This window comes from Sorex araneus, chromosome X (assembly GCF_027595985.1).
Source record: "Sorex araneus isolate mSorAra2 chromosome X, mSorAra2.pri, whole genome shotgun sequence".
NCBI lineage: Eukaryota > Metazoa > Chordata > Mammalia > Eulipotyphla > Soricidae > Sorex > Sorex araneus.
Genome location: NC_073313.1, coordinates 303,704,959 through 303,725,530, shown reverse-complemented (window position 1 = coordinate 303,725,530; position 20,572 = coordinate 303,704,959). Strand labels below are relative to the sequence as shown.

Below are 20,572 nucleotides of genomic sequence, written 5' to 3'. Positions count from 1 at the left end.
AGCACAGCTGGGAGTCCTCTGCCAAAAGCAAAAATGGTGGACAGTCACGTGAAGAGGTTTTAAAAGATAATGAAGTCGTCGGTCTAGTCGGAAGTCTGTTGTATCCGACAATACTACTGTACCGGGTATGGGATGTTTTCCAAGGTAAGCATCAATTCTCAATGGTCAGGTAATAATGTGGCTGCCGTCCAATCGGCTACGCTTCAGACAGCTCTGACAAGCTCTTTTGCAATTCAACACTGTCCTAATTAGTGTACAGCATATAAAAATGACCTTTTATCAATGAAACTAGTGTCATGAGGCCCTGAAAGGTAAGATTAAAGGCACTTGAAATGTACAGTTTACATGCAGGTTGCAAGAATTCGCGAATCGTTTGCTTCCTGATTGACCCTGTCTACTTCTTCAGATTTAGGAGTATTACAAAATCTTACTTGAATTTTGTTGCCTCTGCCCCAAGAAAATCGTGTGTACAGGCTGTGGCCATCTAGGAGAGAACTGGGACTTCATCCAGGTCTCAGAGTGGGATGCACCCATTGTCTCTGTGCCAGCTCTGCTGTTAAATGCAGGCAGTTTACGTAGGAGTGGCTTGTTTGGGGGACACACCCAGGGGTGCTTGGGTGACTGTGTTTACAGGGTGCCAGGGATCCCCACTTCAGCCTTTGAGCCATCCATCTCCGTGGGCCCATGGCAGGAATCGGGCATTCTCAAACTGGAAGCAAGATTCAAAGTTCACTCACAGTATCAAACTGGTCACAAGAATAACTAAATGCAGCAGGCTTGGCTGGAGACCCCCGAAAACACTGTGAAACGGGGACAGGCGTGGATGGTGCGGGGTTAAGGGTGGAGGGAAGCTGACACTGGTGGTGGGGTTGGTGCTGAAATATTATATGCTTAAAACTCAACCATCAAGGATTTTGTAAATCATAGTTCTTTAATAAAAAGAAAAAAATGTCAGAGACAAAAAAAAGGAACAAACTGTCTGGGGCTGGAGAGAGTACAGTGGGCAGGGTGCTGGCCTCTCACATGTGGCTGACCTGGGTTCTATCCCTAGCACCCTATATGGTCCTCCAAGTCCGCAGGAGTGACCCCTGAGTGTAGAGCCTTGAGCACCACTGGGTGTGCCACTTCTCCCCACCAAAAAAACAAAGACAAAAAACGAAACTGCCTAAGGGCAGATTCTCTTGCAGGAAATGTCTGTAGAAACTGCAAGCTGTGGGGCTGGAGCGATAGCACAGGGGTAGGGCATTTGCCTTGCACATGGCCGACCTGAGTCTGATCCCAGTGTCTCATAAGGTTCCCCGAGCACCGCCAGGAGTGATTCCTGAGTGCAGAGCCAGGAGTAACCCCTGAGCATCGCCAGGTGTGACCCGAATGCAAAAAAAAAAAAAAAGGAAAAAAAGAAAAAAATACAGAAAAAAACAAAAGTACCAGCTGCAAGCTGTAAAAATTTAAAAACAAAAATCAATTGCAAGATGTAAATGGATCTTCCAGCTTAGTTCTAGCTAGTGGGAACACAAAAAGTACGTATGAGTGAGGGCCAGGGTGAGAGGCAGTGGAGTCATGCTGGCTCCAGTTGGTTTGCACCAAATGCCCCTCCCCTGTCTTCGAAGGACACAACCTAAACACAGGATTCCTGATGGTGAAGAAAAGGTCGAGAGTATCATGGGTCTTGGCCAGAGAGGAGCAAGCAGCCCGAGGGGTTTAGAAACCGCCCATTCATCAATGCTTGTACACCATCTACACCATGGGATACCATCAGGGATCCAAAAACTGGAGAGGTCTTTCTTTTTTTGGTGTGGGATGGAGGCGTTTGGGTCACACCTGGAGATACTCAAGACCAATTTCTGGCTCCTTGCGCTAGGGTCATTCTTGGTGGTGACTGGAGGAGCATAATACGGTGCTGGGGCTTTAAGGAGGGTTGGCTGCATGCAAGGCAAGTGCCTTTCCCTGGAACATCTTTCCAATCTTGCATGAGAGGTTCCTTCTTCACTCAAGGACCATTTTACTAGTTCTATAAAGTTCAGCTCTCCTAAGACCTGAAGGCTGAATGAAGGCAGTGTTTGAACTTGTCATCTGAAGAACCCAAAAGCTCTTCTCCAAGGCCAGCAGCAGGCTGGAAGCCACACACATCTGACTCCCGGGAACCTGCGCAACAAGGGGCAACAAACTTCTCTTAGCCATTCGCTGCTGGAACTCCTAAAAAGGAGCGCCTCCGGCTGTTTTTAATAGAAGAAATGATTTAACTTGCAGGGGTTGAAACTGCTGGGGTCTAACCGGGAACAAAGACAAAGCACAGAAGCACGATGCGGATGGGCACGAGGAAGCAGAGTTCTACGCTGCTTTGAAAATAGGGACTTGAGTTGCCTTTGGAATACTCTGGTTTTATATGATGCCCCATTTGTTTTTTGCGGGGTGGTGGAGCCACAGCTGCCTGTGCTCAGGGATCACTCCTGGCAAGTACCAGGGGGACTGTATGAAATGCTGGTGATTGTAGGACTAAGCACCTTGACCCCTGTGCTATCTCCCTGGCACAAAGCTGTTCAAGTATTTTTTTTTTTTTCACTTTTTGGGTCACACCCAGCAATGCACAGGGGTTACTCCTGGCTGTACACTCAGGAATTACTCCTGGCAGTGCTCAGAGACCATATGGGATGCTGGGAATTGAACCCGGGTTGGCCGAGTGCAAGGCAAACGCCCTACCCGCTGTGCTATCGTTCCAGCCCCCATCAGTTTTTCATTACCACCAATAGTCTCCCAATAGCTGCTCCCATTTGCATTTCAACCTTAACCTCTCCCCACCCCAGTGTGGACACAGGGCCGCCATAAGCAGGTCGGAGGGGAACTGTTTGATTCCGTGTCTAGGGCAGTGGGCGATACTGCACCCCAGGGGTTGCTATGTGGGGGGAGGGAGCAGCATGGGTGCCACTGGGAGGTCTTTTCTGTTTGCCTAAAGAAGGCTGTTTCTGAAAGCGGGGAGGTAGATCACCTACTGGAACCAGGAGCTCTAGTCTGACAGAACTGTACTGTAACACATAACTGGGATAACTGTCATTCTTACTCCTGTACACAAAACCCAAAACTCTGCCTTCAAAACTGCGCATGCAAGAATTCAGAAACAGCGATACTAGACATCACTGTTGGGCTTTTTCTATAAAATGCAACTTTGTGAGGAATTGTGAACATCCCATTTTTCTATTTTTTTGTTTCACTCTGGCTTCCCAGGCCTGCAGTTACTATGCTCATTTTAATGGTATTTGACGTTTAATAACGAAACTCTCAAGTGTTCCGTTAAAAAGAGGATCCTGTCAGACCTTCCCTCCCCTTCCTTAACTATACTTTCTCTTGGGATTCCTCCTTTCCTTGCTTGACCTCCAACAGATATGAACTATTAAAGTTTGTAACAACCCCAGGACCCACGAAGGGGAGGTGGGGTACTTATCAGGGATAAGAGAACTCTGACCTGATTTTAGACTGTGGCTCCGGATCACAGGACACTAAAACAGGCTTAGTGAGCACTGGAAAAGTCTCTGCAGAGTTGTTCCAAGGGCCGAGGATGAGGCTCTGGGTTTACCTCTCACACCAAACAGGGGGAAACGTTACTGAACATACAAATACTAAGTGATAAAAAATGGGGTGTGTTTGTAAGACCTATTATTCTAAGGATGTAACCTGTTAAGTTACATTTCTTTGGAGACCACGGGGAAGGGCTTTCTCACCAGTTTAATCATCGTTATGAACCCAATCCAGTTAGTACAAATCTGCTTCCCTGCTTTCAAGATTATTTTTACTAGGCTTATATAAAGTTTAGTGTTGTATCTACAATACAAACCTAACTGTTAAAATAACCCCAAATACAAACCCAAATATCTCACTGTAGCAGCCACAGAAATGATTAATTACATATACCTACAGTCATAAAAATTCCTATTCAGTTGAAATTTTTTTGGAAACCATCACCAAAAAAGGAAGTCTTGATAGGAAGTTCCACTATTCTCTGATTAAGTATTTATGCTGCTCAGATTCCAGTTCCAGTGTAGCTGGCATTACTTTGGGTTCTTCTGCTTCTGGGCCATGCCCGGGCACTGGAGCCCATGTGCAGTTCCTAGGTGGGCTGTGTGCAAGGCAAGTGCCTGTCCTCCAAATGACCTCTCTGACCCCCACTCTGGGACGCTTACACACACTGCATCTTTTATTCCATAAACAACACAGACTTAGAAATAAATTACTTTCAAACATTCTATGTAGGGTTTCCCCTTCACTATATTTTGAGTCATGACATTATTTTCAGAACACGATGAACAAAAAGATGAAAAGTTCTTCTAAAAAGTAAAAGACAAGTATTGTAGAACACTTATAAACTCACATCCTAGACACTCAAACCTTAACAAAAACTCAAATCTCAACACCTGTTCTCAGGAAAATGAAGGTGTGGCCAACGATAAGCAATGGTATCGATTTTGTCTCCTCTGCATCAAAGTCTTTGCAATTATTTTTATTCAATAATTCCAATACTATGGTGCTATTCAGAAACTAAAGAAAAAACACAAGAATATGAAGGGCTTAAATATATTTTTATATTGATAGTCTGTGTCTTTCTACCCTAAAATAATACATCATTATTGATTACATACAGGATGAGGTGAGGTATTTGTAAAATATCTGGTAAAAAATAATATACAGTATTCTACATGAGATGGAATCTTTATGAACCTTTAGGTCTTCTGAAGTGTTATTCATTAAAATTAATTTGCCCTGAATGGACTTACAAGTTGTTCCCTCAAAACATGTTTAAAAAAAAAAAAGGATCTTACATTTTCCCAGAATATCTTCAGAAAAGGGACAGCACATAATCAGCAATTTCAATTTCTCACACCCATAGTAACACATTCACACAAAGTCAGGGCCTCCAAGTTTAGCATAAAAAAATACTGGATTAAGTGGATTAGAGATATAAAATCTCTGATGAAAGGTTAGGCTAATTCATCAACACCAAAGAAATTCAAGTGGTCAACAGTCTTGAAAATGCTTTATTGAAATGTGTGACTTATGTGCAGAAGATGTGTTTGAAAAGACCACAGCTTGAAAACTGATTTTTGAAACTTCTTACCAACAAATTGAAAAAAAATTTTTTAAAGGAACTTGACTTCTAGTATAACCAGAAGCCTGGTGTAAAATTTTCTTTGAAAACATTTTCCATTACAGAAACTAAAGAAAACAAAGCTACTATATTTGAAAATTGTTGGAGCTTGAAGTTTCAGAGGAGAAGCAACAGTTTTTTAGACATGTGGGTGACTTCTTTTTTGGTTACATTTGGATGAACATGGATTCACAGTTCTCGGAAGAACACCACAGGGTGCTCAAGTCTGTACGCTAGGCATGGTGAAGACAGAGGAGCACAGACGGGAAGGGAAGGATGACGGGAGAGAGAGGAGACTGAGAAAGGGCTCAGAGAAAAGAGAACTGGAACAGACATGATTAGATTGAGTCTAGTTATAAATTTATCAGAAGCTGTGCGCACCTTTTTTTAAAAGTCCTAATTTACATTCCAAAAACTGCCCCCCACCCCAACCCCGACCCACTGTCCCTGCCTTGGAGCTATTGTGAAAGTCTATGCACAGAAACCGAAACAGAAAATAAAAAATATCCCGGCTCCTCCAAACCCCAAAACAAACCCCAAAAAGCTATACATTGTTTTTTTTTTTTACACACATAGGATTAATAATATAGGCATATAGGTGGCATGATTCAATTAAAAGGCTTTACTTCTTATGCCAGAAAAAAACCCAATAAATAAAAGGTGCTAAAATTAGCATTAAGAATTTGGTTGTAATAGACTGACAAGATCTGGGAAGGCAAATCCTCAAAGCTCCCCTGATAATGATCTGTCTGAGCAAACTAGGAAGCAAATACATAAATAACGCGAAATATGATTGAGAACGTGAAATTTTTAAAAACAAAGACAACATAATTCAGGTTAACTTTGTTGAACAGTGGATAAATGAAATTCATCTACACCCAAATAAAACATTTAACAATTGGAAAAAAAAATTTTTTAAACAACCACAAAAAAGTAAAAACTTCAAACAAATATGAACAGGATTTGTTTTTAGGGCGCACAAAGGCCCCGCAGCAGATTCCGACAGCAGCTGTCCTGGCGCGTCTTCTACAGGTGCGTCAGAGGCAGGCTGCGCTCCAATGGGCACGATGGCTAACAGGGCGACAGGACAGTCACACGGGGCCACCCGGCCCCCGGCTTCCACTGCAGAGCTGGCTTTGTGCTTAGGAGGCACACAGAGAAGGGATTCAGGCAGACATTATTCAAAAGCTACTTGGTCAGGTGACTTGTTTCTCAGGTAACCATTGAATAATGTTTGGGAAAGCTTTGGGCTTTTATTTTTTGTTTAAGTTTTACTCCTTGTATTTAATTTTTTTAAATAACAAGGTCACTAAAACTCATGCACGCTGCAAAAAACCTCATGCAGTAGTTAAGGTAAACCATCCAAGCAGTTTTTATTCATTAATATTCATAAATACACACAGCAGCTTCATTAGAGATTTCAATTTTCCTCTTCAGTTTGAATGTGGAGTATTAGGAGAGCCTTTTGCATGTCAAGGTACAGGAAGCAGAGCTCACCCTGCACTGCTACCTACGTTTACCTGCGAGAAGTAAAAATTAGTTACGTGGAAATGATTATCATATATATTTTCTCTCTTCCTTTTGAATGTACACAATGTAACAAGAGTGACAGACCTGAAATTACAATCACCAAACAAACCCAAGATAGTTGTTGTCCACTTTCATTGGCAAATACAGCACAGAGGACACTGTCTGCGGGCTGGGATGTCATCAAAGAGGAGGTGGTGGCGGCTCATTTCCTTTATTACTCTCTTTCAAATTTAGGTTTTCTAAAGCAACATCTAAAGGCATAATATCTACACAGCCCATAGCACCAAAATCTGCCATCTCCCCCCGTTCCTCCTCATCCGAGGACGAGCTCTCCTCGCGCACGAGGGTGGACAGAAGAAGCTCCTGGACAAACAGGCTGCGGTCTGCGCGCTCGCTCTCCATGGACTGGCGCTCCGACTCAGACATTTTAGGGTCATTCAATCTGGACAAAGGAAAAAGAAAAGATCTCACTGGCAGACAGCTAGCAAGCAACGGGAGTGTCAACTCTCACGCAAGTTTTACAGGTAAGACTCAGAATCTTTGGCATATTACAGGGATGCTTTTCTCTGACTTACTATGGGTTTGAGAGAAATTTCCCGCACTCGAAGCACTACCGTTACCCTGAGGTACTAATCCATGCCTGAACTAGATTCAGAGAGAGAAGTATGTTCCCAGTTCTCATACACTCTCCAGGGAAATTGATGAAATCTTTGAAAGGAAAACAAAATACCTGAGTATCTGAGTGATTTCCCTAACCGAAAATTCCCTTGCAGATAGTGAAAAAGAGGAAAAGACGCAATCCGAGCCACAGAAATAAAATCTGTAGTGACCAGAGTACTTGACTGAGGGGGGAAATCAAAGGTCTACAGGTCCCTAACTTTTCTCTATTACTTCCACCCAATAATTCTTCCTGATATGAAGATATTTCCTGAAGCCAGAGATGCAAGACAAACAACAGTCCTACCAACGGTCACGCAGCACGACAAGGATGCAGTGGGCTGGATGCTCCTTGAACACAAACAATACTAAACTAGGCCGGCACCCATCTGAGCACAGACTGGACACAGGTTAAGAGCTGATTCTTCTTAACTGCTTGTTAAATGAGTGCCATCAAGACCCCGGTACCATGGGCCGGGGTCTGCTCTAAAGCCTTTATGTATGGACCACTTAACTACTTGTTGAAAGAAACAGAATCAGGTTCTGCTATCACTGACATTTTCTAGAAAGAAAAAACTAAGAGGAAGTTGTTCAAAATTTTAGAATGTGTCACAACTAGGACATCAGTTCTCAAAGTTACCTTGTTAGAAGAAACTGGGAGTTCTGGAGAGTCTGCTGACTGCTCTCTGTGGTGGCTGTGTTGGTGGTGGCCGTGGACTGTGTGATTGTAGTGGTGACACTGCTTGTGTTAGTACGCCGGGTCGCGTTGCGTGCGGTCTCCAGTTGTTGCCGTGCTGCCTGGGCGTGCTGCCGTTCTAGCTGCAGCTGCATCTGCAGCTGTTGTAACTGAGACGCGGAAGGGCCAGAAGAATTAAGCTGTCCTCCTGCAGACCGTCTCACTCCTGATAACTGAGATAAGAGCTCTGCCAACGGAAAGGAAGACAGTGCCCTTCAATACTGAGGCAAACAAAGGCCACCGAGCACTCTCACTGTTAGAGGAACACTGAAAGGAAGCATTAGGTACCCAGGACAGTACAGTGCCAACCTGGAGCTCAACACCTTTGAAATTACCTCCTGGAGGCTGCTGCACCAAAAGGGAAATACAAACATACACAGACAATTCTGGGCCACACCCAGCGGTACCCAGGGCACCTGAGCTCCTGCCTCTGCTCAGGATCACGCTCGGCAGTAACGGGACTGAAGCTGGGCTGGGTGCATCCAAGTACAGCGCCTTGACTCCTTTACTGCCTGTCTCTTGAGCAGCCCCTCCCCCACAGGGACTGCTTCAGTTACCTGCTGAACGGACTCCTTTCACTGCGCCTTCTCTCAGTATTTTAGTGGAAAAGTGATGCACAAAACGGGCCAATCATAACATAAGCCCTTCCAACATGAGCTCCTGAGAGCAGGGATCAAGCCTGAGTCCAACATTCCCAGACACATCACAGGCACTCAAATATTTACTGAATGATTTAGTGAATTGTTAAAACTAAATTCAACAGGCGTGGATCATTTCTTTGACCATTACACATTATTTTAGGCTTCTGGGCCACACCCGGTGATGCCCAGGAATCACTCCTGGCAGGGCTCAGGAGACAGTATGGGATGCCGGGGACTGAACCGGTATCAGCCGTGTGCAAGGCTATTACTCTGGCTCCCGGCATGCTTTTCACACCTCCAAAATTCAGCTTGTTGAGCATGCGACACATTTAAATGACCAAAGCACATCTGAAATTAAGACATTACAAAGAACAGTCTGAAGAAAGCCAGGGTTGTACTCCTCTCCGAGATTAACACGGCCAGTGCTTCAGTGTTCAGGCCAGGCTCTAGGCGGGTCTGTCCCCTACCGTGTGCATACAACTTCAGAGCCTCTCGGCGCCAGCAGCCCTGTGCTCTCCGACTCTCATGCTGCTGGATCTCTGACATTCAGGCCCTGCCCTGCACTCTGCTGGCCTCCCTGGCTGCTCATGTCTGTGCTGTGGCAACAAAGTCCATGTTCTATGTTGTGGTTTTTGAATCAGATTTTCCAAAACTACTAAAACATACATTTACAAGCACACTTCAAAATGTGTGTCCTCAAATCTAGGCAAGGAGAGCAGAATTTCTCCTTTACTTTCTTTCAGCTTAGCTTTTCACTCTTGTTAGTAATATTTTTTCTTTATTGGTTGTACTTTTTTTGTTTTGGGCCACACCAGGAGATGCTCATGGGTTACTCCTGGCTCTGCACTCAAGGAGGTGCTCGGGGAACCATAGGGGATGCCGGGGATGGGATGCCAGGAATGGAATCTGGGCCGGTCGCAGGCAAGGCAAACGCCCTACCAGCTGTATTATTGCTCCAGTCCCATCATTTGTCGTACTTTGTAGAGGTTGCATCATAGAATTTTAGAGGTCTTTTCCTGGGTTTCAATGGAGGGCACCATCAGAATATGAAGCTATTTCTTATTGTTTTACACTGCTAAACTAAGAAGTAATAGGACACTTCAACCTACTTAAAAATAGTTTATACTTTAAAATAGTTTATACTACTTAAAAATAGTTTATACTTTAAAACTTCTATGGTTTTTGAGTGTGATTAAAAAAAGTCATCAGAAAGCCATAAAGGGAGTGTCCCACCTCCCAACATACACCATTTATTTCCTTTATTAATATAAAACTAACTTACCAGCTATAGGATCCATGGCTTCCCTATTGCTTGGAGAATATGAACTCTGAGAAGAAGAAAGTCCACCAGTAGAACTGCTAGTAAAGTGCATGTTTGATCTACGAGCACGAGGACCTCCTAATCCCCGGCCAGGGTGAAACATTCTACGTACATGTCGAACACCACTCGATTCATCATAACTCCAAAGTTAAGAAAATAATCCAAGCATTTCACAGAAGGGGGGGGGGAATCAATCAAACCCTTACAAGATACATGTCTATTTCCTAAACTGTAAACAACTGAAAATACCACATTTCACTTAAAATGTAAATATCACGACTCTATCAAGGAGGGCTATTAATTCTAAAAAATAGATGCACATATAGCGTATGAGTATACGTGCTACACTGTGGACTATCCAGGTAATGAAAAGCCCCTTCAGTTGGAAGAACTTTCCCCCAGGCCTCGGCGAGCAGGGAAAATGTCCAGCCTGAGGCTCCGTAAGGCCTGTGAAATCCCGTGTTCTGGCCTTGGTACAGGACAGGGACAGACACCTCTGCGTCTCCTGGGCTCTTTGCCTACAAATAGTGTTTCAAATATCCCAATGACTCCTGGCAGAGACTCTTCCCCACCCCTGGAAAATGACCTATAGGAACACCGCTGGGCAGAGTGGAAGCCAACAGGCCCGAGAGATCAGCAAGGTGAGGCATGCTCGCCTACTGATCCCCAGGTTGAAGAGTGAGAAATTCCTGTGTTTCAGACAGTGGCTCCTTATTTTCAGAACTGATGCATAAGCAGAAAGTTAGATTGGATCTTTCTGCATAAATGGATAGAGGAATTACTGAATTTATCAAAAAGTTAAATTTACAGCAGCCTCACCACCTTGAATGGCTCAAACTAAAGAAGGCACAGGGAGCGCACACCGTCAGCCAAATTCCTGAGGACCACACAGTGTGTTTCCACACAGGCCGATGTGCAGGGGAGGGAAGGACGGAAGCTCAGATACCACAACAGAGATTTTTCTTTCAAAGGAGTAGCAAACAACAGCTACAAAATACAAGTTGAATCCCGCCCCTCCTCCCCGTTGCCCCAGTTTTTGGTTTCGTTCACAATCACGTAGGGATACAGTAAGGCTTCTTGTCTCACCATGCTGTTCATGCCCATGGCGTGGGACTTCCCCAAAGTGACACTATGATGGCTTTGACTTCCCACCCCTCCTCTCTGGCAGTGCTCAGGTGTGCGGTTGGCAGGGAGGGGCTCCCATACTCCTGCCCTTGGAGCCACTTTCCTGGATCTGTACTTTGTTTTTAAAAGCTGAGGTCAGCTGGGAAGCACTTTGCTTGCATATTTGATCCCTGGCACCATAAAACAAAACAAACCCCCAAAAACCAAGAAAGAAAAAGAAAAGAAAGGTTGACCACGTGCAAGGCAAACACCCTACCCACTGTGCTATCAATAAAAAATGTTGTAACAACTCTAGTGGTTAAAAAAGTTTTGTGAAGTCTGTCTCTCTCTGATGAATTTCTATACAAATGCATTTGACTAGTTAAATTTTCTCCCTGTAGCCAGTAGCATTTACAATCTCAACAACTTGGGCCAGAGACAGGACTGCAGGAACGGGGTCCCCTCACTCCTATCTTGCAAACTCAGGATATGAGCATGGTTTTCAATTATTTGCTAGCTTCTCTGTGAAACATGGCTTTAAATATAATCCTCTTACATTTTATATAAAAGGATGTTACATCATCCTTTTATATAAAATGTAAGAGACTTTAATTAAAAAATTACTGTATTATTATTATCTCTACGAATTCTGAGCCCCCAGGCAGTGCCAGGGCCCGGGACTGCTGGGACAACCAGCGAACCACAGCTGGGACGCCTGCAGGGCTGCTCAGACCCTTCCCGGGTCCCACCCAGAGGCACTGGCTGGGCTGGCATGCAGTGACACTTTTCGAATCTGGGGCCACCTGCATGGAGACATGTGCTCTAGGCTTCTGAGTTGTCTTGGGTTTCTATGTGGATGAGTGGTCTCTCCATTCATTGAGTATTAGTCCCTACGAGCACAGCTCGGACTCACATGCTAATTTCTCTTTTTTCTTGCTTTTTGGGTCACACCCGGCAATGCACAGGGGTTACCTCCTGGCTTTGCACTCAGGAGTTACTCCTGGCGGTGCTCAGGGGACCATATGGGATGCTGGGAATCAAACCTGGGTCGGCCGTGTGCAAGGCGCTGTGCTATTGCTCCAGCCCCTTACACACTAATTTCTTAGGATGGTTTCAGAGTTTTATTTTCCCATCAGTTTCAACTTCTCTCTTCCTAACTCCACAGGGTCATATTTTCTATATAAATCTCTGTAAGGGATTTTACAACTGGGATAGGTTGAAAACCGCCAAAACCATTTCCTTAATAAGCCAAGGGCTGAATTATAACTGTGTGGAGGCAATCAAATAAAAACGAATAAAATCTGGCAAAGACAAACTGGAAATATAGAGCAGGGGTTAAGGCACTTGCCTCGTCTGCGACTGATCCCAGCTGGGCCCCAGCACTGCACACATGTCCCCTACGCACTGCCATGGGTCACTCCTGAGCACAGGGCCAGTCCCTGAGAACCCTGAGTATGCTCCCACTGCCTCTCTAAAGAAAAAAAAATCTGGCAAAAAAGAGAAGTTCTGACCAGCTCATCACTGCTTCGAATCACAATGAACATGGAAAGCTTTCCGTAAGAACACAACCCTGGGTGAAGAGGTGGTAGTTAGAGGAAAACCATGATCTGGAACCAGCAAGAGTCTGCGCAGTAACTGCTCTGGTGGGTCAGAGGTCTCCTGGAGACTGAGGGAACGCTGCCAGAACTGTGGAGGGAAACTGAAATAGCAGTGAGAAGGGGGTTCGAGCTGGACGTGACCTAATGTTCTCTCCCTGAGAGTGAGCGGGAGAAGGGAACCCCAGAGCGGAAGGAGCCCTGAATCTTATACCTGCCACCACACCGACCTGCGGTGGGGCTAGGCCTCAAGGAACAGGAAGGGAAGCAAATAAGTCCTCATACTTAATTAGAGCTTGATTTGGCTGAGCATTTTCTTCCTTTGAATGAGATTTATTACTTGGTTAAACTATCTTTTAAACATTTGGTACAAAGAACTAAGGGTGACGAGTGAGCACTTGCACGTAATAAGCACAGCTCACAAAGATAAATAAGAACTGCCTCTCAACACCGAGTCACCTTTCAGCAGGTCAAAGAAATTCTATGGTTTCGAGGTTCGGACTGTCCTCTGTGGGTCCTTAAACAAAATGGGGCCAGGGAACTAGCTTGAGTGGCAGAGCACAAGCCCAGCATGTGTGAGCCTGAGCTTAATTCCCGGCACCGCACGGCCCCTGAGCACTGCCAGGTATGGCCCCTAAAATAAAAAAGAAAAGAAAAAACAGAAAACAGCGAACATCATGACCAACTCCCTTGTTGTCTCTTGAAAGGATATTAAATCTCTAGGGGCTCTGTGTTCAAGTGTAAGATGAGCTGCAAAGTCATCCGTGACATGATTAGGGTCGCCTCCAGGCAATGCTGCACATATTGGACAAATCTGAAATAAAAATAAAGAAAGCAGATTTAATAGACGAACGGTGACCAGGCATCATTCTGGCTGAGTATCTTGAAGGGGCAGCAGCGGCAGCGCGAATGCTGACCCGCACCACGCCGCCACTCACACCGTCTCAGAAACAGGCTCGCGGCCCACACACCCGGAGGCAGCGGAGTTCAGTCCTAAGCTCAGGCACAGGCTTCCAACAGTGCGCCTCTCTGGCACGGTCTAACGAAACAGTGTGGATAAAGAATTTTAAAATGTGCCACTTAATGCACATTTATGTCTGACATTCTAATTTTACATAGTAGGGACTGAGAAATAAACCCCAAAGTGAACTAGATTTGAAAGCCGATTTCCAAGTCAAACAGCCACTTGAACTGTTTCTCGACTGCACACGTACTCTGACTGTTCCTCGACTGCACCCGTACTCTGACTGTTCCTCGACTGCACCCGTACTCTGACTGTTCCTCGACTGCACACGTACTCTGACTGTTCCTCGACTGCACACGTACTGACTGTTCCTCGACTGCACACGTACTCTGACTGTTCCTCGACTGCACACGTACTCTGACTGTTCCTCGACTGCACCCGTACTCTGACTGTTCCTCGACTGCACATGTACTCTGACTGTTCCTCGACTGCACACGTACTCTGACTGTTCCTCGACTGCACACGTACTCTGACTGTTCCTCGACTGCACACGTACTCTGACTGTTCCTCGACTGCACACGTACCCTGACTGTTCCTCGACTGCACACGTACTCTGACTGTTACTCGACTGCACCCGTACTCTGACTGTTCCTCGACTGCACCTGTACTCTGACTGTTCCTCGACTGCACATGTACTCTGACTGTTCCTTCGGTGCAGGAATCAAATGCACGTGCGGGGTTAAGAGCTCCAGCACTGAGCAAACTCCTGGTCCACACCACAAGGGATTGGAAAAAGGAGGATGAAAATGGTGCTTTCTGAAATGGCATTCTCCAGGGTGGGACTGTGGTTTCTGAAATGGTAGTCTGAGTAGAAGTGGTGCAGTAGCAGGCAAGAGAGAGGACGGGTAGGAAGATGAGGTCATTCAGAGGAACGTCCCTTTTTCTCCTAGAAATCCAAGTGGACAAAATGGTCTGAAATTGGCAATCCAACCCTGAGGTGTGAAAAACTTCAATCTTAAAAACAGAGTCAAGGGGGCCAGAGCGATAGCACAGTGGGTAGGGCGTTTGCCTTGCACGCAGCCGACCTGGGTTCGATCCCCGGCATCCCATATGGTCCCCTGAGCACAGCCAGGGGTAATTCCTGAGTGCAAAGCCAGGAGTAACCCCTGAGCATCGCTAGGTGTGACCCAAAAAGCAAAAAAAAAAAAAAAAAAAAGAAAGGTCTGATGTAAAGGAGGACCCGGAAGAGTCTCAGGCAACGTACAGATACAGTTTAGGTTTGAACCTCACTGTGGCTAAAAAAGTTAAGAGGAGCATAATGACTCCTATTGCCAATACATGTGTCCCATGCCCAAAGTCTTTCACTTGAAGCAAAATTCAAGCGCCTGATGCCTCTACCGCCTGCTCAGAGGAGGAGGAGGAGGAGGAGAGAGCAACTCTGGGATGAGAGGCAGGAGAAGGTGAGACTAGGGTCATGATCACGATAGCCCGTTAATTACCGATTTCTCGGGCGGGCCCAGTAACATCTCATTTCGTCCTTTCCCTGAGATCTTAGAAGTCCATTTGGACTTGGCCCTCCCAACAATGTTGTACTGGGGGCTCTTCAGGGTCAGGGGAATGAGATCCAGCTTGTTACTGGATTTTGCATATGAATACACCATGGGAAGTTTGCAAGGCTGTTCCATGTGGGCAGGAAACTCTCAGAAGATTGCGAGTTTCTCCCAAAGGGAGAAGAAGCAGGCTAAAGATACCGCGCGGCCGCGGACTTCTGAGAGCTTGCTTTTAAGTCTCTTTTATTTGTATGGGATCCAGGGTCTAGAAAGGTTGGCTTTTCGCTCTGTACCCTAGTCTCTGCTCTCTCTCTCTCTCTCTCTCTCAAAGGTTGGCTTTTCGCTCTGTACCCTAGTCTCTGCTCTCTCTCTCTCTCTCTCTCAAAGGTTGGCTTTTCGCTCTGTACCCTAGTCTCTGCTCGCGCGTGCTCTCTCTCTCTCTCTCTCTCTCTCGCGCACGCTCTCCCTCTCTCTCTCTCCACTGAGCAGAGACTAGGGTACAGAGCGAAAAGCCAACCTTTCCAGACCCTGGATCCCATACAAATAAAACCCACTTCTTTTAGGGGATTGGTGGGTGGGTGTGGAGGCCATATAGGTGGTTCTTTTTTAAAAATTTTTTAATTATTTTTTATTTTTTGCTTTTTGGATCACACCTGGCAATGCACAGGGGTTACTTCCTGGCCCTGCACTCAGGAATTACTCCTGGCGGTGCTCAGGGGACCATATGGGATGCTGGGAATCCAACCCGGGTCGGCAGCATGCCAGGCAAACGCCCTACCTGCTGTGCTATTGCTCCAGCCCCCCATATAGGTGGTTCTTAACGGTCACTCCTAGCTTAGTGCTTGGGAGACCATGAGGAGACAGGGAAACAGGAGGGAGTCCAGAGTGCTAGCAAGCAAAGCACGTTGAGCATCTCTCTGGCACCATCCTCATCTTTCAAAAGCTAGACAGTGTAAGTGCTTTGAGAGCTGACTTCTCTTCTTTTCTTTTTTTGATCTTTCTGGGTCACACCCAATGATGTCCAGTGATTACTCCTGGCTCTGCAGTCAGGAATTACTCCTGGTAGTGCGTGGGGACCATATGGATGCTGGGGATCAAACCCGGGTCAGCTGTGTGCAAGGCAAGCGCCCTCCCAGCTGACTACTGCTCCGGCCCTGTGGAGTTGACTTCTTTGACATCTGTTCTTATGGCCAGCCAGCTGTCCTGAGACCTCTATGACTACGGAAATAACACTTATGTACGATAGTGCATTAAAACAGGCAGGTCAAAATGGAATGTGCCTGTGAGGCAAACAGGAGACATGAGCAGACATGCGGACCCCTGGAAGTGATCGCTGTTCTCCTCTTCAGAGAGACAAACGATCGGCTCTGTTCACAGGTTTACCGTCCAGCTCTCCTTCCCAGAAGCTGTCGTGTCGCGCACACGCCTGTTCCGGCAGACTCAGCTGCCACATGCCGCCAGACCTTAAGCGCTCAGAACTCAGGGCAGGGGGTTTCTTTATGTGAAGAAGGCCTGAGTAAACAGAACAGCCTCGAATTACAAGCAAGGGGCCGAGCAGGTAGCTCAAGTGGTAGCCCAAGACCCTGCCACAATTAATCCCCCTCCTGGCCATAGAGCACTGCAGGACAGGACCTGGTGGCCCCTGAGCACTACTTGGTGCTGTAAAACATGAAATCAAACAACTAAGACACTTTTGAAGCCAGTTTGCAAGAATGAACGGATACTAGACTATGTACAGTACTATTATATGGTATCTAGACTCGGGCCCCAGAAGAAAACTTTGAAAGCATCGTTTTCCAAACTGGGCGACAGCTAAAGCGGAGAACATTTAAGGGAGAGGGAAGGAAAATAAAAGGGGAACAGAAAAAGCAGTGTGCTCGCAGGCTTCTGGTCATTAAGTCAGTTTCCCAGGGCCACCACAAGTTCTAGTGACAATCCTGAGCTCTGTTGTCTGGAATCCCAGCAAATACTGCAAGGAAAAAGCACTGCAAGCACCATGGCAGAAAGTGCAAGCCTTGGCAAGCACCTGAGTGAACAACCCAGTGACTTGGCTCGACATAACAGCCAAAAAGGGTACACTGAAGCTGCAGCTACAGAGGGACAGAGGGAATGCACCCAGCGGAGAGGTCCCACAGTGGGAGGCTCAAGCACCATAGCCACTTATGAAGGGAGGGAGAAGGAATTGGTTTTTAAAGCACATAGAATAGAAAACACCAAAAGGAAAAGACATTTTTCTTCTAAGGTATTTGGACTTATGCATATAATCAGTGAACAATTCAAACTGTACAAAGATGGCTTCAGAAGCAACTTCAGTACTTTGAGGTTGCACATTAAGTATTTTTAGATGAGAAATCTCCTTCAAAATATGCATTTCTGGGGCTGGAGAGATAGTACAGTGGGCAGAAACTTGCATGTGGTCGACCCAGGTTAGATCCCAGGCATCCCATTATAGTCCCACCAGGAATGAATTCCTGAGCAAAGAGCTAGGAGCACTGTTAGGTGTGTGCCCCACCACCAAGAACACGCATTACTGGACTAAACACAGAATTAGAAAGCACACGTATCTAACATGATAAGAATTTCCTGGTAAGAACTAGTCATCTATAAACTAAAAAGCACCTTTGATGGGAATGCAAAATAGAATATCAAGATATTTTAATACTGCATATTTATTTCAGTTCTATAAACTCAAAATCTTTTAACTCTCGTTGTAGTAACTGCTATAACAGTAGGATAAAAGTATTCAGAAAAATTTAGCAAGGTATAATACAAAAATCTTCCTTAATGACTAGGGGTAAAGAATGACCAAAAGGTAATGATTACTGGGTGGGAAGATACCTTTTTCTAATTTAAGAGCTAGCACAGAAATCCAAGTTTCTATTAGAACCAAGTAGAGGGCCAGAGAGATGGCTCAATGGATGGGAGGAGCCCCGGATTTGACTCCTGGCACAGAATAGCCCTCCAAACATGTGCCAGTAGGAGTCTCAGAAACACTGGGTGTGGCTAGAAACCAGAACCCAAAACCCGCAAAACAGAAGAACCAAGTGGAACATGTTGCCATGGTTGGGCCACATGAAGCTGACTTGGATGAGGGCTCAAAGAAAGCAAAATGAGGAGAGGGAGGAGAGGGAGAGAAAGCTGAGGGGAGGACGAGGGTGGGGGGGCATCGAGGAGGGGAGATGGAGGGGTAAAGGGGGAAGAGGCAGAGAGAGAACAAGAGCGCACATACTTGGGAGGCTCGTGGTGCTGGGGATCAAGCCAGGGCCAGCCCCATGAAAGGCAAGTATCTTAATTAACCCTGGTAATACATTTCAGATTTTACACTTAACAAGGAAATTAATGTTTTCTAGGATAAAAACTTTGATAATTTACGGCAGTATTTTCTGAGAGGAAATAGGAATAAAAACCAGTAAAAAGAGGGGTGTGAGAATCAAAAAAGAGGGGAAGGGGCTGGAGCGACAGCACAGCGGGTAGGGCATTTGCTTTGCATGCAGCCAGCCCGGGTTACTTCCAGCACCGCCAGAAGTAATTCCTGAGTGCAGAGCCAGGAGTAACCCCTGTGCATTGCCAGGTGTGACCCAAAAAAGAAAAAAAAAAAAAAAGAGGGGAAGGGGAAAGAGGAGAACACTCGGGCACTTCTTGGCTTCCACATGACAGTTCTTACTTACTCTAAGTACTTCATAGGAAAATGCCACAGAAAATAAAAAAGATTATTAACTCCAAAATTCTAAGTTTGCTGACATTAATATTAACCATATTTTATAGCTACTGTACAAAAAAGAAAATTCCAAGTAAGGTATAAGTTTAAAAGAACCTGCTGAGGGGCTGGAGCGATAGCACAGCGGGTAGGGCATTTGCCTTGCACAAGGCCGACCCGGGTTCGATTCCCAGCATCCCATATGGTCCCCTGAGCACTGCCAGGGGTAATTCCTGAGTGCAGAACCAGGAGTAACCCTTGAGCATCGCCGGGTGTGACCCAAAAACCAAAAAACAAACCAACAAACCCCCCGAAACTCCCCAACAACCTGCCTATAGTGAGTAGCTTCCTGTCTCTGCCTATGTTAGTGTTCATCAAGATCACCGGAAACACTTGTTAAGAGTATTGTTTCCTAGACTCTGACTGAAAACTGACTGGAAGAGATGTGACAATCTGTACTTTTTGTTTTTGAGCCACAATGGCTGTGCCCATGGCTGACTCCTGGCTCTGTGCTCAAGGATCACTCTTGGGGGCTGGGTGCTAGGGACGACATGTGGGTCAGCTGTTTGCAAGCAAAGTCTTTTGTGCAGTGTTGTTCCTTCCACACCTGACAATTATTTCTAAGACTTCAATTACCTTGTAGTTAAGACGTTTGGCAAATATAGCTTAAATATGCAATGATACTGAAAAATATTTATGCGGTTGCATGAAAGATTAAATGTTACTTAACTGCAGCCCTCCACCAATCCACTGCCAGTACTTATTCACAAATGCCTTTGCTTTCTTAGTCTTGAGCTTCTGCTCGAGCTTCTCCTTCTGTTTCATTTTGACACTGGGGCCACTGCTTGCCCAGTTTTTGAGCTGTGTTTCTTTTGGAAACATTTGCCAACACACTGAGATGATACCTGACATTCAATGCCAGAACAGAATACAGTTTCTATTTTTCCAAGTGGCCCCAGGGCATGCTAGCCAAAAAAGCAACTAGTTAAATGCAGGGTCTCTCTCTTTTTTGATTTTGGGCCACTCCTGGTGATGCTCAGGGATCATGCCTGGCAGGGCTTGGAGGACCATACTGGGATGCCAAAATTCAAACCCGGGTCAGCTGCATGCAAGGCAAGCACCTACTCACTGTAGTGTTGCTCTGGCCCCAGGCCTGGTTTTTGGTTTGTTTTTTTAAATTTTTAAAAATTGAATCACTATGATATAGACACTTACAAAGCTGCTCATGAATAAGTTTCAGTCATACAGCGTTTCAACCCCATCACTCCACTAGTGTAATTTTCCAGCACCAGTGTCCCCAGGCTCCCTCCCATCACCCCCCACCCCACCCCTAGGGCAGATGCTTGCTTGTTACATACACACACACACACACACACACACACACACACACACACACACACACCCCTTTTGGGCAATGTGGTTTGCACTATGGTTTGCAATACAAATGCTTAAAGATTATGAGGAATATCCCTACACACACACACACACACACACACACACACACACACACACACACACCCCCACACACCCCCTAGGCACGTGCTCGCTTGTTCTACACACACACACACACACACACCCCACCCCTATTGGGCAATGTGGTTTGCAATACAGATACTGAAAGATTATTGGGAATATCCGTT

General features: G+C 45.7%; 1 protein-coding gene across 3 annotated transcripts in view; it reads right to left on the bottom strand.

Annotated features, from left to right (window-relative positions):
- Window positions 1–5,009: 5,009 nt before the first annotated feature.
- The window catches only part of KCMF1 (potassium channel modulatory factor 1), a 76,735-nt gene continuing 61,172 nt past the window's right edge, over window positions 5,010–20,572 (bottom strand). For all 3 annotated transcript variants that reach the window (XM_055121650.1, XM_055121651.1, XM_055121652.1), the window contains 4 exons: window positions 13,434–13,535; window positions 9,984–10,158; window positions 7,965–8,247; window positions 5,010–7,109 (listed from right to left, as the gene is read on the bottom strand). In XM_055121650.1, the coding sequence (XP_054977625.1) occupies window positions 6,848–7,109; window positions 7,965–8,247; window positions 9,984–10,158; window positions 13,434–13,535 (822 nt within the window). In that variant the 3' untranslated portion in view covers window positions 5,010–6,847. The remainder of the gene's footprint in view (window positions 7,110–7,964; window positions 8,248–9,983; window positions 10,159–13,433; window positions 13,536–20,572) is intronic.